General features: G+C 42.1%; 1 protein-coding gene across 1 annotated transcript in view; it reads right to left on the bottom strand.

Moving 5' to 3' along the window:
- The window catches only part of FNDC3B (fibronectin type III domain containing 3B), a 178,835-nt gene that overhangs the window by 92,887 nt on the left and 67,466 nt on the right, over nt 1-18,482 (bottom strand). The window contains exons 4-5 of the mRNA XM_014938841.1: nt 11,214-11,457; nt 8,465-8,743 (exon numbers count right to left, since the gene is read on the bottom strand). Of these exons, the coding sequence (XP_014794327.1) occupies nt 8,465-8,743; nt 11,214-11,457 (523 nt within the window). The remainder of the gene's footprint in view (nt 1-8,464; nt 8,744-11,213; nt 11,458-18,482) is intronic.

Genomic DNA, 18,482 nt, shown 5'->3' with positions numbered 1-18,482 from the left:
GACTTAAAGGTGGTTTCTTTTTTACACTCCAGAGGGAGGAAATGTTCTACCTCTTCCCTATAAATACCCTCTCCCTTCTGGCTCGGTGTCCCAGATATTGCCGAATAAGGGAAACACGGTTCCCTTCCGTTGTCGGTGGTCCACCTTATCTCCTCTCACTGTTTATCTTGCTCTGAAGCTCTGAGACCTTTGTGTAACTCTTCTCCCCAGCGCGGGGATTTAGCCACTGAGCTTTTAAGCAGGATGAAAGTGTACTTGATATGTTGGTTTCTTTTTTTTTTCTGTTGGTTGGATATCTATAAATTACGTAAACTCCTAAGAAAAAGCCTCAGATTTCAGTCTTCTGGATTTAACTGTCAGTTGTAGCAGAAGCGGCAAATTCTTGAGATAATATGAAGATCCTCGGGGGGGAAGAGGTTGTGCCTTACGTCATTCAGCACCGACTTCCTGATAAATCTTGGAGCAGATAGCTTATCCAGCTCCCCCCGCCAAGGAGGTCCCGCTGGGAAGATGAGACAAGGGAGGGATGAAAGCAGATGAGAACAAGAATATAAGAGTCTATGGGGCTTGATCAGGATTGTGGAAAAACAGCCTCGGGGAAAAATACCAGCCACCGTCAAAAAGGGTTTTTAAGTCACCAGTAAGGTCAAATGAGAGCCCTGGACCCAAATTTCCCCACTCTTTACTCGGTATAGAATCATAGAATTGTTTGGGTTGGAAGGGACCTTCAAGATCATTCAGTTCCACCCTCTGCCCTGGGCAGGGACACCTCCCACCAGACCAGGTTGCTCCAAGCCCCATCCAACCTGGCCTTGAACCCCTCCAGGGATGGGGCAGCCACAGCTTCTCTGGGCAACCTGGGCCAGTGTCTCTCCACTCTCAGAACAAAGAATTTCTTCCAAATATCAAATCTTTCAGTTTAAAACTGTTCCCCCTCAGTTCCCCCTCATCCTATCACTCCACTCTCTGATAAAGAGTCCCTCCCCATCTCTATGCCCTACACTTTCCTAGGTTGACTTGGAGCTGTGTTTCTAGACAGCTGGCACACTCAGGAAGATTAAGAAACTCCAGATAGAGTTTATTTTGTCTGAGCTTCCATGATGAGAAAAATGAACCAGAATTGGTCACCCATCTGCCCCATTTGCACCTCAGAGCCGTAGATGCCCAGGAGACCAACTCTCAGAACAGCTTATGAAGATGACAAGTATCCACAGGTCTCCTGATATTTTGTTTGCATTTCCAGTCACAAAAATTCTGGATGAAACCGAGTTTGACACATTTATGTTCACCTTCAAAAGCAGCTGACATGGAAAATGGGAGAATATTGTGCAATTACATTAAGAGGCGGTGCTCCCATTTAGTTGATGAAGAGGATCTCTTATCAACAACTTCTGGTGCCTAAGTTATGAAGCTGGTTCTTTAGCCTTTCAAGATAAGCGCATAAAAATAGAGTGTGAACCTCTCTTCTTTCTCTGCCCCAACCCCCCCCAAGTTTGCAGGACTCTGCTAATGAAGCACAAAACAGCCTTCTGCTGGCACGAAGCAAAAAGAAGGTGGGACTGCCATGGATTCTTGCAAACTTTGTATGCACACAGTAGGAAAATACCTCCATGTTCCCAACGTCTCACACACAGACAAACTTTCACAGACCTGTAAATTCCTGGGAATTATGTCGCACATGGTGGCCTTCTGGGAAAGAGATGGTCAAGATGGGCTAGAAGGAACTACCTGGAGGCCACTCAAAGCAAACCACGGCTGGGTTTGGAGTGAGGAAAGTGACAGCTGAGAGAGGGAGTACATTCACACAGGGCATGGATTTGCTTTTCAGTACCACTGGTCTACTCCTGATACTTAGTTTTTACCTTTCTCCATCAAACCCCACGACACAAGCCAATTTTCAAGACGGCAGAGCAAAGGGACATTTCTTTCTCTCCCTCAACACAGCGTCTCTCTCAGTGATATACACCTTAACAATTCTTTTTGCTGAATAAAAGACATAAATTTAGCCTCATCTGGAAAAATTCTTGCATGCACACACATTGACACAAACCTGAGAACATACTTTGCTTGAAATCTGCACAACATCAATATATTTCTAATATATTCACCATTCTATAAAGAGCTTGCTTAAGGGGTTACTTTATGTGACTATTAGGTAAGAGAATCTTTGGTGAAGAATCTGTGGCCCAGGTAGTAGTTGACTCTGGGACACAAAGGTGGATTCTCAGCACGTTAACATCAGAATTCTCTGAAAGTCATAACCGTTTCGTTTTCTGTCTGGACAAACAATTTCACAGCCTATTATTTTAGGGAAAATACAAAAGATATAGAACCTTCAAGAAGTAGGCACATGTCCAAATAGAAAACAAACAAAACCACAAGCTCGGTCGTGATGAGAGAGATAAGGTGGAGGCACGAGAACATCACACTGGAAATTCCCTGGTGTCACAAATTAACTGTGGTTTCTCAAGTTCAGACTAGTGCCCTAATTAATGCATCCTATTTCCTCTCTCTTATTAAAACTTAAAGAAATCAGCACGCACACAACACACAATATGTATTTCTAATTAGATGTAGGTCTAAACAACTCAGCCAAATAGGATTTGCTGAAACTATTAAAAAAATGCAGCAGGAACAGTAATACTATTCAGATTCATACGCGATGCTGATCTATACTCACAAGATTCAACACGTCTGTGCTTCCAGTAAATAGCGTTTCACATTTCATTACTTGGTATAATACTAAAAATCACATATCCTGACAGATGTGGTTTAGACTTCAGAGTGTTTTTTTTTTTTTCCACGTAACCAATAAAATCACTGTGTCAGTTCTGACGAGTTGTCTTCAGGAGACAATCTTGTTAAATCTCCTTATTTTATGGAAGCAAACATGTTTAGGGAAACCAGGGAAGCTGCACTTATGTGGGGCTATTTTGCACATCAGCAGAAAAAACATTTATGACAGAATGTTTCCACACTGGTATAACAAAGGTCTTCATTCGTACATACCAAGTTATCAGTTCCTGGATAAAAGAACATAAAAGCTATGTGTATTGCCATAGTATTTTTTAGTCTCTGTGCTCACATGGGCCCAAAGTAATGAAATTGCTCTTCTAAGCTTTTAAATCTATAAGATATACTGGTAAGGATCCATATAGAACCCCAAAACCTTGCAAAACAGATTCAGGACCAAAATAGAAAAGAATTAACAGGATCTAGAGTGAGTAAGCAGAGGTACTTTGCCTGGTTCCTGTCCATGTTGAATCACAGCTCCCTCAATTTCCCCTTAATCCGCAGGCTCTGGATTAAAAAAAAAAACTGATGCCATTAGAAAACAGAGAACACACACCACTTTCCCTAAATATATTTAAATGCTCTAAAGAAGAGAGATGGAGAACAGGATAGGGATGTATCAAGAAAGCATCGGCTCTATTTGTTCTGCGTGTTGTCACCCATTCTGGACCAAGAGCTTCCAGAGTGTATCCCACAGCCTGGGGACACTTGCTGGCATCAGCCCCAGGCCAAGCCACACCACTCCACTCCACTTCATCTCAGAACTTCTGTTTTGCTGAGTTCAGTACTTTTTAAATGGTCTCAAATTAAAACCACCACAGTTAAGTTCTCTTGCTAAGCCCATTTTCCATGCGTTCCTGATAGGTTCACCTCAAGGAAATGAGCACACAGAGCTGGCCACATCTCCTGAGAAAGGCCATCAGCAATTAAGGCAGGAATATGAAGCATCCAAAGCAATGGTTTTCACCTTTTGGAGAACCCAAAGGCTGCCTCAGTGCACCAAATCAAATTTACAACACCCTCAATGACAGGAAAGCAACATCTTTTGAGTTTTTAAGCTGGTTGTGCACATACGACAATGGTCCTACAAAAGTTTGTGATCCATATATGGACTACAACTCCTTGAACTATTAAATAATTCCAATCTTTTTTTTCTTCCCTCCTCCATATGCAATGTGTGACAACTCCATGTGCAAGAGACCAGCTGCTCAGAGAAATAAAGCAGATGCCAAGTCAGCGTTGATCACTTCGTGAAGCTGAAAAGCAAGTCTGCTTTTCAAAAAAGAGGTAAGTTCACAGACAACAGGTCAACAAGTAGGCACCGAGAGGACCAGGCAGGACTCAACCCTCTATCACACCTGGCAGCTCTGGATGGTGGTGGAGGAGCAGGGACCGGTGCATGGGATGGGGCTGGGCTTGGAGCTTCTCCTCCAGCAGCATCTCCATCAGGACTGGTGAAGACTGACCACTGGGCTAGATGGGCCCCTGCTCTGACCCACGGTGGTGAGACACTGGCCCAGGTTGCCCAGAGAAGCTGTGGCTGCCCCATCCCTGGAGGGGTTCAAGGCCAGGCTGGATGGGGCTTGGAGCAACCTGGTCTGGTGGGAGGTGTCCCTGCCCAGGGCAGGGGGGTTGGAATGAGATGGTCTTTACGGTTCCTTCCAACCCAAACCATTCTGCTATTCTATGACCCAGTAGGGCCAAATCTTCTCAAATCACCAAAAAATATGTTCTCTATGGAACACTTACATAAAGATGTATGTGCCCCCCCCTGCCCAGCACTGCCTCCCTGCCCAGGCTGCTCTGTTTATTCTGGCACCCAGTTCCCAGCACCCACCCAGCTCCTGGACAGGATGCACAGAACAATCCATCTCCCCGCTTTCTACTTTTACCCATTTGATGTGTTTTAGTTTGGGCTATCTTAGGTTCTTCAAACTTGAATGAGGATTAAAAATAAAAAAAATAAAAAAAGTTTTTATCAGATTTGAGTGGAAAAAATAAAAAAAAAGAAAGATGTTTTATTAGCAAATAGGGGAAAGCATTGTAAGAATGTTCAAAACTGCTTATGTTCCCACAGTACTCACAGGCACACACAAAACTTCTCAAACTACCCAATCACTACACGACCAAGAAGTGAACCACCGAGCGCATGAGAAGGAAGTGACTCAGACTGAAATTCATAAAGGACAGCATGAATGGGACAGGATTTCCGCTTACAGCTCTTTTTTACGTGGCGAGGCTCCTTTATAAGGAAAAAAATAAAATAAATAACCCAACACAAAAAACCCCCAACCTTGATCCCTCCCCCTCTCCCATTCAGTTTTTAAAACAGCTCTGCAGAAAAGCTACAGTAGGAATTTTAAACCAGAATCCCTGCAACAAACCTCCAAGTCCTCTGCCTGTACAAGACAGCGTCCATCCTACCACAGCAGTAATTCCTAACTTTTCAGGCAATTACAAGCCATCCTTTTCCTTATTTTTGGGGTTTTTTTTGCCTTAAAATGATGTATTTCCAGCATCCAACATAACCAGAAATCTTTATTTACATGTGCACCTCCCAACATAAAAGCACACTGCTGTTGATGGAAAAGGCCAGAAGAAACACACCTAAATCCCCAATCTAAAAGTGTGATTTCCCCACTAAAAAGAAGTCCTGATGTCACACTGCAGGGCCATGTGGGGATAAGGGTGCATAATAGAAGTACTAATATATTTTTAATGCACTATCGTGCTTTACAGAGCACAGAGTGGCAGAGGAACACATGCTGGACCTGCAATTTCTTCCCATTCCCAAATTCTACCCCATTTCTTCCACCAGTGCTGAATAAGCTTTCTGGAAAAACTTTGGTTCTATTAATATCAAAAGGAGAGAGTAAATTATTGACACACAACACAATTTTCTTTAAAAGCTCACTCAAGTGTCATGGGTGTGATACATGCAATTAGCGTATATTATCATGAAAAAGTATGTTGTTAACTGGAGAAGAAAAGGCTCCAGGAAGACCTTACAGCCCCTTCCAGTACCTGAAGGGGGCCTTCAGAAAGATGGGGAGGGACTCTTGATCAAGGATTGGAGCCATAGGATGAGGGGGAATTGTTTTAAAACTGAAAGAGGGTTGATTTAGATGAGATCTCAGGAAGAAATTCTTTCCTGTGAGGGTGGTGAGACCCTGGCCCAGGTTGCCCAGAGAAGCTGTGGCTGCCCCATCCCTGGAGGGGTTCAAGGCCAGGCTGGATGGGGCTTTGAGCAACCTGGTCTGGTGAGAGGTGTCCCTGCCCAGGGCAGGGGGTGGGAACTGGATGATCTTTAAGGTCTATCTTCCACTTCCCTGTCACAAATGCCATCGTGCAGATCAAATTCTTCTATGCATTAAAACAGGCCCTGCAATTGCCTCTCAAAAAGTTGGATTCAGAGCAACTGGACCTTCGGGCAGAGAGCTCCTATCCCTGCTCCCAGTGCTCTGCTTCAGAAAAACCCAGTCCCTAAGGAAAAACCACCAGTATTTTGGCTCCAGGAACATACAGGGCTCCCAAAGCCCCACTCCCTGGATTGCTCCCACAGCCAAACACCCAAAATAAGGACACCAGCCCCCATCGCACACCTCCCCCCGGCCCCAAACCAGGTATGAAATGATGAGCTACAAAAGACATCACCACCTCAATGAAGAAATTCATGCAAACAAACCCACCAGCTCCAGTTCTCTCTTGCCTCACTCTAAACTCATACATTCCTAGTTGTCTCTTAAGAGTTTTTTGGCTAAGTGGTTTTCTAAATAAAGACTCGTATTCTCTACATATTTTATATATAGAGTTTTTCCAGGCTATTCCGCAATTTTGGAAGCAGCCACACAGCACCATCAAATTTTTAACTATTAGCAGGCCTGAGTCGTTACACGTCCACTAAATGTGCAAGTTTAAACAGCTTTGCTGCTGGTTGTTTCTGACACGTTCTTTTTTATTGGCCATTCTAAATACATTGTCATTTTAGCAGCATGAACTAAAATTATCAACCGTTCCCATATTGCTTTAATTCTCACCCCAATTACCTGCAAGACCGTGTTAGTCAGGTATCAGGCAATAAAATCCCCAAATAATTCAAGAGGAAACAGAAAAGGTAAATAGAAAGCAGCAGATGCCATTAGAAGCTTAAAAATAGCAAGTGGAGACTTCTTTTAGGGTGTTGTTTGGTGGGAACCATTACAAACCCTTCAGTTTCACTGTTAAGATTCTACTTTATTCCAGGTCTTTCACACAGGTGCTTCTACACGCCTCATGTGCTCCATGAAAAAAACCAAAAAGAAACAAAAAACATAAGAAAATTAAAGGTCATATAAGCTGATAGACAAGAAGCAATTAGGAAGTCTAATGTAGTGATTCATTTTCTTGGATTAAAGCATTCCCCAAAACAGTTCCTTACTAATTCTGAAGACCCCAAAGCACAGCTGCAAATCCTCATTCCTTACCAAGCCAGCAGTATTTTTCCCCCCCCTTATGCCTACCAACTAAATTCCTTTTCATGAGTATTTATTCCGGTTACTTCTCACATAAGTGAAATTACACAAGTCCACAGGCAAATACATATACACAATATACTGATAATGGAAAAACTATGTTGTATGGATAAATTCACATGAGATTTCAAAGTGCACTACACTATAAATATCCTAGACCACGTGGATATACACTTGTTTACTACAGAAAAGTTTGTTCAGATTCCTGCAGCTCTTGCAGTCGCCAAAAAGACAGGCAGAGAACAGAACAGCAGAAAGGTATAAGTGATTATAACAAGTTATTGAGCTAAATTCAGGTAGGACTGGCTATGTGTAGAATGGTTTGTGATACATGAGAGTTAATGAGATGAATGACCTGTTGACTTTCAATTTCTTAATGACAAGAATCACCGAATGGTATGGGGTTGGAAGGGACCTCTGGAGATCATCTAGTCCAACCCCCTGCCAGAGCAGGTCCACCCAGAGCAGGTTGCACAGGAACTTCTCCAGGTGGGTTTTGAATGTCTCCAGAGAAGGAGACTCCATGTTGAGGAGTTTCCTTCAAAAACGTTGAGGAACGCTATTTTCAAAGTTACAAGATTTATTTAACCACTAATTCCAATGGCTAAGATTAAGCATTTTCTTCTTAAATTTCTTCTGTTTCAACCAATCTTATTTTTTAAATAAGTAAACTTGGTTTCTCAGCAATTGTCTCTAAGCTTTCTAGTAAGTTTACTATCTTCACCGAGGAGATGCAAAGTAGTGCTACCCAGTAGTCAGGTTTTGGTTATAGCTTAATTGTCCATCGGGATTTTTGTCAAGCATCAAGACCCCTGTATGAAAAGCAAAATAAAACCCAAAACTTGCCTATCAAAACGCATTTCTGTTTCCAACAGATAAAAAGGGAATGACGCCACATCTACCAGGGAGCAGCCATCAAAAATGGGGAGGCAACTGGGTCGCCTTACAAAACAAATAGAGTACAGCCAGCTCAACGTTTATATTTAAGTTCACACTGCATTAACACTGTCCTGACGTGTGGGTGGTAGTGTTTTTTGGCATAGTCACCAGGTCCATATAGAGGCAGCCGGCAAGGTGCAATAAAACGGAATTAAAAATAAATAAAACGGAATTAAAAATAAATAAAAAGGGAAAAAAAAATAAATAAAACCCATCTTTACCGTGTGGGTCTTGCTCGTTTGACTTGGGGCTGCTTCTTGCTCGGCGCTCGGGTTTCTTCACGGCCGGAGCCCCCCCGCTGCTGGCTCCGTTGTGGCTCTTGGCGTACCCGTTGTACACGGTGGCACAGCTGCCTATATGGCTCTTGTAGATGGAGGAAGGAGGGCTGTTCAGACGGTTCTGGCGGTCAATCTGCCTGTCCTTGAGCTTTTTGTGCTGTGGTTTGCTGTACTGGTCTTCCCTGGTAATGTAGCTGGACATCCCGTATAGTGGTATGATTTCTGAAAAGGAGAAAGGATTCACCCAAGTTAACTCAGAACAACAAAAATCGGTGAGGTCTTGAAATAAAACAGTGCCAGATTTTCTTGGAGATGGATTTTACACCAAACCAAGGTTTTTTTTTTTTTTTTTTCTTTTCTTTAAGCTTTTCTGCAAGACTGATCAATTTGTTATTATATTGTGTGTTCATTCGCTGTTTTTATAACTCTTCGGATGAGCCCAAATATACAGCAATTAGGGGCAACAGCTTTTCCCCTCCTTTTCAGTCTTTGGTTTTTGGGGACACAGATTTCAAGGAAAAAAAAAGTCCAGGCAGACTGATATTTAGTAAAACGCCTTCCTGAGTTCACAGCAATTTAGCAGTTTCTTCCCCAGGGCCTGACTGGACAGAATAAGCTGAGATGTCCTGGTTTCAAGCTGCCATCACTGATTACATGCAATTTAATATCCCAGTATAAATAGATTTTACAATCGTGTCAACTGTGCCTGCCTAAGGAGAGAAGTGCAGCATGCAGTGGAAGCTTTGGGAAAGTAAAACTGGCTAAAAAAACCTCCAGAAATATCATCAATATCGTACGTACACTGCAGATGCATTTCATTAAATACAACCCTCCCCTTTCCCTGCTCCAAGAATGACTCTCTCTGAGTTAAGGCAGGTCTAAGGTGCAGGAATCAGAATATTTTCTGCTTTTCTCTACAGCTCAGTCCTTTTTGCGCTCTGCTTCGAGTCTGAAGCCTGAATAAACTCATCCCCAAACCAACCAAGTTTTACCTTTGTAACAATCAATACTCGATACATCCTTCACATTTTTTTCTACATCCATTCAAAAGTTATCATACAAACTTCTGAAGCAAATCAGCAGCCTGCCCAGCTGTTGGAAGCTTTGCAAGTTGAGATTGTATTATATTGTATATTGTATTATAATTTCCCAAGTTGTTTCAACTACCCAGATTTTCTGCCTTTGGTATTTTAGTGCGTCTTTGGTTTTCATCTTTCCTTATCTAGCTACATGATGGTACCTGTAAGCTGGCAGCAACTAACTGCCTAAAAACAGCATGCTACAAATAAATGCAATTTTTTATAAATCATTGTATGGCAAATGGGCAATAGTGGGTTAATGCTCATCAGCACAATATTCACCACTTCAATTATTTTAGTGTTGCAGGTATAGGGCATTCTAGTAAAGCAACCAAGGATTATTTTATTTCATGTCATTTTTAAGTTGAATTGGCTTCTTAGTACCTCCAGGCTACAGAAATATTCAATGTCTCCTTAACCACCAGCTCTATGTTCACTACACAAGATTTTGTCAAGCAACCTGACAGACTGTCCTGTTCCTCTTCTGGCTGGCTACACCATCCTACTGGTTTCCTGAGCTTCCCACTTCCTCCTTCCCAGTATAATGAAATTACATGTCAGCTGGAAGGGTCCATTCCTCATTAGAAAACAAGGTCTGTTGGTCAACAGCAGCTCCAAGGGGCAGCACCAATAGATATCCCTTTCCCTTCTACCTCTTCCTTCCCACTCCCCCAGAACCTCACTTCTGGTGATGGAACGTCACTTTTGGTGGTGAAACTTCACTTTTGGCAATAAGGCTTAAATATATTCTTTAGAAAGGGTCTTAACTCCAGGTAGTTCAGCACTAATGTAAAACCATGAATCCTGCACTGATTTCCACGTTAAACATCTCAAAGTAGCTTTGCTGATTACTTTTTTGGTGAACGTCCTCTTTCAGATTACACAAAGACTTATCTCTGGGATGGCGGAGACACAACAGGGCATAGTTCAGACAAAAATATGCCCCTTTCACTCCTTTTCTTGCAATTCTTTACTCATGGCCTGATTAGGGTTGCCACGCTACCCTTTGGTATCGGACAGTGCTTTTCAGTGACTTACTGCCCAGCCTCAACCAGAAAAACAAACAGAAAATGCCTGCAATTTCTTGGAAAACCACCACAGCCGTGAACGACCAGGGGCCAGAAAGCACATTGTGGCCAACAGGAAGCGGTATCCGGCTTTTCCCACTGGAAACAACTGTGGCAAGCCCTGCTCGGATCCAGCCCTCCTCATCCATCCTCATTCCCAAGCCAGGACAGACCCATTTTGTGTCCTGTTTTTCTGTACAGCACTGTACTGTGACGCAGCGAGAGCAGTCGGCCATGACTCATGTCCCCAGTTTGGAGCACAGGATGAGACATTTTTTCCCCCCACTGTATTAACAAATTAAGTTAAAAATGATTTTGTTTCTGCAACCTAGTGTTGCGACACAGGATTTTCCTGCATTGCTGTACCCTGGGTGGCTCCACTCCCCAACGCATCCCTGCTCCTGACATTCAAGAAGGAGGCTCTATCCATGTGGGCAAAACCACCCTACAAGTTCTCCAATTAATTTCTTTCCACTCTTGGCTTCCCTTGCTCCTAAAAGTTGCTGAACAGAGGGGTGAAACACCAGTACCTTCCTTCCAGCTCACCTTGTTCTCCATATATTGTAGGGGGAAGATGATGCTGTGGGAAAAACTGTGGTGGCATGTCCCCAGGTCCAGTGACAGGAGGATAAAAAGCCGTGTGAGAGTTGTGAATAAAATGGGGGTGGTGTGTCAGGTACGGAGGTAAGTGATGGGTTGGAGAGATGGCTGAAGGGTAGCTCGGAGGGTAACACTCTGGAGACTGGGGGGTAACCACCACCCTCCGAACGCCGGTGTTGTCTTCTATCACCTGGAAGGGAAGGCAGGGAAACGAGCACGTTACGCAGCATCTGAACCAAACATGTTTTTAAAACAGCACTGTTTACGGTCCCATTAGAAAACGGTGGGTCTTCAGGTTTATCCATAAACACATTTCTAAAATTAATATCAGCAGAAGTCATCGTAGTGGTGATGTGGCTTTTCTTGGAGACTCAGATGGCCACACTCATCACTGGCAGACTCACTGCTGCTGGTGATAACTATGTGGGTAGGAGACAAAACAAATAACCTGTATTTATGCAGTAAAACAATTGAAAAAGGAACACAAAGCACCAAAATAAGATTACTCAGTGAGACCAAACCTTCCATTCTGCCCGTAAAAATTCTACCACTGATTTTGACAGCACTTTGAGTGAGTATGGAGTCAGTAACAGTTGGAAATTAGTTGGCACTGCTCTTGTGGAGAAGCTACGTGCGTGCACAGAGACAGGGACTCTGCAGGAACCCCTTGTATTGACACACGTTTTCAAAAAGAATGGCTCTGTTCACAACAGGTATCTGCTCAACACAACAGGTATCTGCTCAACACAACAGGTATCTGCTCAAGACGAATCATAGGGCAGAAAGGGGTTTTTTTTCTACTACGAAGCTGGTCTATATATGTCTGTGCCAATCAGCTCTGGAATATGCATAACTTGGCCCCAAATGCCACAGTCAAAGCATGTAAAAACAGATGTAGGAAGGTGGAAATGTGCTTAGGCTGAAAAAAGGTTTTTTTCAGCTTATAATTTTTCCAGAGCTGTATTTCTGGAGAACAGTCAACCAGCCAAATTTCAGTCCAGACTTAGGAGCCAAGCTTTTCTTGAAGCTTATTCAAAAAAACTTCTGCCATTTCTGGAACTTAAAAATACAACCACGAAGGAACAATTACTACCCCTTTGATTCTGTACCTTGAGGTGCATAAGGCAGAAAAGCATGAAGGAAGCATAATTTACTTTGATACAACAAACAGGCTGTTAAAAATGTAATTTTTTTTCTAAACTGGCTGACGACACACAGGTGGAAAAATACTGGTGATGGATGTGTTGTATGAGATACGTGAACGTGCACCAAGGACTCCCAGCTGATGAGCACCAATATGAGCTGGAGTTATCTAACCCCATAGGGCATCAGCAGAAGACCTTGCTACGCTCCAGCGACTCTTGTCATATCACAGTGTCAGCCTAAACCACAAAGAAAAATTGGTTTATGCTGATGTAAACCAAAGTGAAGCAACGACATGGGCACAGGGTCGTTCCTGCTCACTCTGCTGCAGAGGACCAAGCCCCATCTAAGAGTCCATGGCCCACAGCCTCCACCAAACACAAGCCGTTCCCCAGGCATCAGCTCAGCAAGTTATCACAGAATAAAATTTATCTAGTATTAGATGAACCAATTCCTTCCTTAGGTCACCCACATCCTAAGGTTACATGAATTCATGGCTGATAGCTACAGGCTGTGACCACAGGCACAGACAATTTCTGTAGATCAGTTCATCTCCTACAGAAGAACATTTTCCCTAGAAAGTTAATTCACTCTATTGTAATTTACAATTTACATTAACTTTGTAATCTGCTAGCTTTATATTTTGAATTTGCAGAGTCCTTAAAAGACAGATGAACCTCGCAGATTTAGGCGATCACATCCATGTCATCACTGCTGCATTTTCAGACCTCCCATCTCTGCTACTGGTTCTACTCGACCTTCCCAGCATCTCTTACCCTGGTGCCAGGTCTGAAACCCACACACCAAAACCCAGAGAAGAGGAAGATCCTCTTCCATTTAGCACATAAACAGAACTACTCATGTAGGACTATGCACAGAAATGTTGGACTTAAACCTCTTACACTTGGATCAAGCTCTAATTGGAGAGAGCAAGTTCTTACACCTTGATGTGAAAAGTCTTCACTGTGGCATTAACTAGTCCAAGCCTGAAAAGACAACTTTAACTTCAGTCCTCCAGGTGGGTATAAGCTCTTATCTGTGCATCCAGGGCAGACTACACCTGTATTTTCTGCCCTAGTGAAAGATTAAGATGTTAAAAAACAGATTTAGACATAAATCTTGTACTCCATGCTTAAAATTATTAGGATTTCTCTTCCTGAGCTACCTTCTAGGGAGCTGGGAGGAAAGCTCAAGAGTTTCTTCAAAGACATTTTTGATGAAATTATCCTGCTAGATGACTATAAAATACCAGAAGTAGTGAGAGAAAAGCCAGAGATTGGGAGATGAGCCAGCCTTCCAAACGACTTTCATCAAAAAGTTAAGAGACTAATATTAATGTATTTTATTTGTTTCCTCCCAGGCCACAAACGCTGACAGCATTCTTCTTTCTTCATATGCACGTGTTCCAAATGAACGCAGAAACACAGGGGACCTTCATAAAAATAATTTATTTTCCTATCCTACAGGGCATTTTCTCCCTAAACTAGGAATTATGGATTGATATGTAAATTTCTTAAGCTGCACATACCTTTTTAAAATATGATATCCTGTCCTTAACAGATCATAAAATTGGTAATCCATTATACTATATATTATATGCATTAGGTAGCTATCAAACCAGCCCAGGTCAAGATTGTAAATATATCTTGATTTGTATGACTCGTGGTGGATCGATTACGGCCGTGCCATTCTGGGAGATGACACTCTTTCCATTCATCAGAAAGATGGAATTTAGTTAGAAAAGGAAATGAGTTTTGATCCACTAACGTAGCAGAGAGGTTCAACTTTGCTATCTGAAGAAGAAACCCACAATTCTTTGTATCTGCTTAAAACCATTTGTCGTGAAGATCATAAATTCATCAGGAAACACACTGCCTGCTGCATGTCTCTACTTCAGCGCCCAGAAGCAATGAAACCCTGATCCCTCTTGAGGGCTCCAGATGCAACTGGAATATTAAAAGTAATTGCTATTACTAATTTTAGCCGTTGATATTTACAGAAAACAAATTATCTCTGGTCATTTGGCACCTAGGGCTAAACTTTCCTAATTTTGTGTTTTTCAAACAGTTACCAGGTAAATTGTCTTCTGCTGTTATTTTTTGCTGGTGTAATTGGCATGCAGCCTCAATAACAATATTATTATAGCACGGTTCTATGTGGGTTTTTTTTCCATATTTTAGGGATCTTAATTGCTGAGTGAGGTAGATAGATGATCTTTCAGGTGAATCTGGATGAACATTACTCATACACAATAAAATTGCCTCCCCCATCGGTTGCCACATTTTGAGAACAGCATTTTAAATGTTCTTTGTTTTACATTGAAGATACCATTGTAGCAATGAAAACCCAATCTAACTAGAGATAATTGACATATTCAAAGTACATCACTGCTCCATGTTCTTTTATTTTTCTCCACTCAAATTTAATGCTACAGCCCCAGGAAAAAGAGAGGCACATTAATTTTGCACAGGTAAACTGTACCTGTATTTTGTGAATTCCAGTTAAAGGAATACACTCACTCTCATTCTGTAACACACACGTTTACTGAATAGGTATAATATGGTAATATGGAATAAATTTCCATTTGCTTTCAAAATTTTTTTCTTATTTCACTTGTACTTAGCGTGCTAGATCCAGCGGACATCTGGAGCACGGCCACTGGGTGGACCACGACCAATACTTTGGGAATTTCATCAACTAATTTGAAGCTTCATTCATAAATCAATCTGTACCAGAAAAGCAGTACAGAATGAGCTCATCCACAAGGAACTTGGATGTCAACATTTTATTTATTCGCTTAATTTATTAAGGATGCCAATCCAAGTTCACGCCAGCCCTGGCAAGTTTGCATCACTATCTTTGCCATCCATCACATACAAACACCAGTATTAAATCTCTACCTTGAACCTGGAAAACAGACAGATGAACATCTGTAATTCTGGCAAGAATGGTGGGGTATTTTAAATCTAGAATGATACAGATCTTCAGGACCAAAGCTCATGAACTTAAAAGGATGGTCCCTTTATAACCCACTCCATGTGAGCGTGGGATCTGCACAACCTTCCTTGTGTTCAGAGCGTTGGGGAGGACCATCTTGTTAAAGGATGACTTTATCATTTGCTGTCTACCAAAGACATGGAGAAGCTCTGCGAGGAGAAAGCCATCCAAAACCAAAGAGTCTGTGGCTAAAAGCTTACGCTAGTCAAACCTGGTTTTGGAGAACACCTCTTTTAGGGTACAGGATACACCCAAGACCAAAATCCTGATTCCAAAGGATGTGATGGATTTTCTACCACTGTAACTGTCATTTAAAGACCTTCCTCTTTCTAGGAGTTATGCTCTAGTTCTGTCAAATGCTATATGCCTGACGCAGGAACTGCAGGACCATGGCTTGAGTTGCATAGCTCAGGCTACATGACCCCAACGTTACCTCCTGACAAAAGGAATCTTATCAGTTCTGTGCATATACTTCATGCTCCAACCAGCAAATTAGTCCTTGAGCCTTAAAATATCTGTGGCAGAGACCATGTTATTAATACAACTCCGTAAATAAGATCAAAAGTGGACTTTCATGCCAAATTTCCATGTCCAACTACACAAGTAATTCCTCAATCTCCAGTGGAACTGCTCCAGACTTATTTCAGAGAGAGCAGTCCTTAGCCAATAGCCCTAAGCAAACAAGTTCATAATCATGCTCTTTGATATTTCCATTGTTCTAGTTCTCCTCGTTAGAACACCCCAAATCCTACTTCCCTCCTCCCAAGCGTACACTGTGAAAAGCAAAAACAACAACCCATGAAGATGTCCCCACATTTAATAGCTTGGCAACCAAACCATGATCTTTTAATCTTCAGATTATGCTAACACCAAGGAAACAGAGCGCTCTGGGAGCCAGGAGGAAGCACTGGGCCACAGAGTCCAAGGTCATGGAGCCTCTGGTGGACATCCCGGAGGAGATCATGGTCCCAGCCAGCCCCATAGGACTCCTGTGGCAGAGGAGTAGCTCCATCCACAGCTTGGGATTGAAACAGGCATTAACAGGTTGTGCCCAGCTCCTGGTAAGTTGTAGGAGCTGCTCTCTTCCTCAGCATACAACAGTTGAAAGCAAAATTGGTGAGTTCACAAGCACTTAATACAAATTTCTCTACCATGCCACCCTCCACAGCTAACTTTCACAGTAGCAATACTGTCCACCAAGAGCACAGTGTGGAACTTTTTCTCTCTTTTATATTTAACTAACCCTTAGCCAGCAAAGAATTGCTGAGACATGAACTCTGCTCCGACAGTTCATGTCTGCCAGAGACGCACAGAGGTTGGTCTGCTGAGAACGAAATGCAAAATCACCAGCTCTATTGAACCAGTCTTTAAAAGTAAAACCATAAGCATGAAAGACCTGAACTGGTGGTGTGTGTTTGTCTTCTATTGTTTCCCCGGATTTTTTCCCACTCTGGCTAAGCCTCCTCATTGGGAACATCTCCTTAACATCAACAAACCCAGCTTCTCCTCACGACTACTAATAGAAATAGAGTCTATTTTTCTGCTGCTTCCAGTGGAGCTGATCTTGCAGGGCATGCAACCTCCTGCCAATATTCTGCTGATCATTTTCACAATACCAAAGAGGTAATGAAGCATCATTTTAATCCAGGGTTGCAACCACTAGATAACCAATGTAATATTTAAGTCTAATACTCACAGCTCCAACAGGCTTGGCATAATAAAATGGGTTAATCCAGGGTTGCAACCACTAGATAACCAATGTAATATTTAAGTCTAATACTCACAGCTCCAACAGGCTTGGCATAATAAAATGGAAAAAAGTTGTCATGCCTTTTTTTTTTTTTTAAAGGCACCATTACTTCTCTGCAGAGGTATCTGCTTTCTGCCTGACTCTCAGATGTACACTTTGGGGACAAATCAAACAAAAAAAAAAATCAAATATCTTTTGATTCATATCTCAGAGTGCATTCATTTGCTTTATGGCCTTTCCCTTGCCATTCTAAATTTAAACTGTGTTCTCACTGTTTATCATAAAGTAAGTTTTTAACCATGAGGCAAAGACAAAAGCAAGAGCAAATAAGGCAGGGACATTTATTACAGTAAGAACTAACTTGATTACTACACAATTTCAACCACTATTTGATATAAAGTGGTCTGAAAGGCAAGAGCCTCGCTCGTCACACAGCACAACACACATTCTGCTGCTAAAAAGCACTCAATACAGAGTTTTCTCCTAAAACCTTCCACCATATTTCCAGCTCCTTGGACAAACTTCTTCAGAAGCAGGTTGGTTGGGTTTTTTTGGTTAAGAAACTACTTAAAGGCTTCTTTAATGGAATTATTATGGTGCCCCCAAAAAAGGATTAAAGAGGAACGGGGTTCAGACAGATACAACTGGAAGATTTCATGACTTGATTTCAAATATACCCAACCATTTATCCAGTCCAGGGGCTGAGAGGTATAACTATATTAATAAAAAGAAGGGGTTGAAGTTGTTCCAAAGGAAGGGTAGATCTTTAAGAAAACTTCTCTGTATGATATGGGCCAGTTTATTAAATGAGGTGAGCGCAGGAGGAGTATTAATGCAAATGCTGTCTCAAAGCACAGCCCAACCACCCAGCTGGGGATGCTGGAGGAGCAGGAGGAAGCTGGACCACCCTGCCCTCTCTCCCCCGCTGCCCTAAGAGCATCTCCCGTACTTGGAGGCATGTTTTCACTCTGTTCAGAAGTTAAAATACCACAGAGTGATTGCAGTATTTTGTGGGATTTAAGCATGACGCCATCCACAATTTTTCAGACTTAGACGAGCTCACATGTTTCCTGGGGAGGGGAAGGAATTCCAGGCCATCATCTATTTTCTGCTGAACCAGATGCAAAAATACATGCAGCAAAAGTTCTTGTGCCATTCATCAAGGATATTTGAAATACTTTGTATACTCTTAATGAAGTTTTTGGTCCAATCCAGGTCTCAAAGGGGTGAAATGATTTGATTTATTGTCTTGTTCACAGCTATTCTGCCTTATATCAACAGATTTTTTTTTCCTTTTTTTTTTTTCTTCCTTATTTCAAAAAGTG

Source organism: Calidris pugnax, unplaced genomic scaffold (genome assembly GCF_001431845.1).
Source record: "Calidris pugnax isolate Ruff unplaced genomic scaffold, ASM143184v1 scaffold52, whole genome shotgun sequence".
NCBI lineage: Eukaryota > Metazoa > Chordata > Aves > Charadriiformes > Scolopacidae > Calidris > Calidris pugnax.
This window is presented reverse-complemented; position numbering and strand designations above follow the sequence as displayed.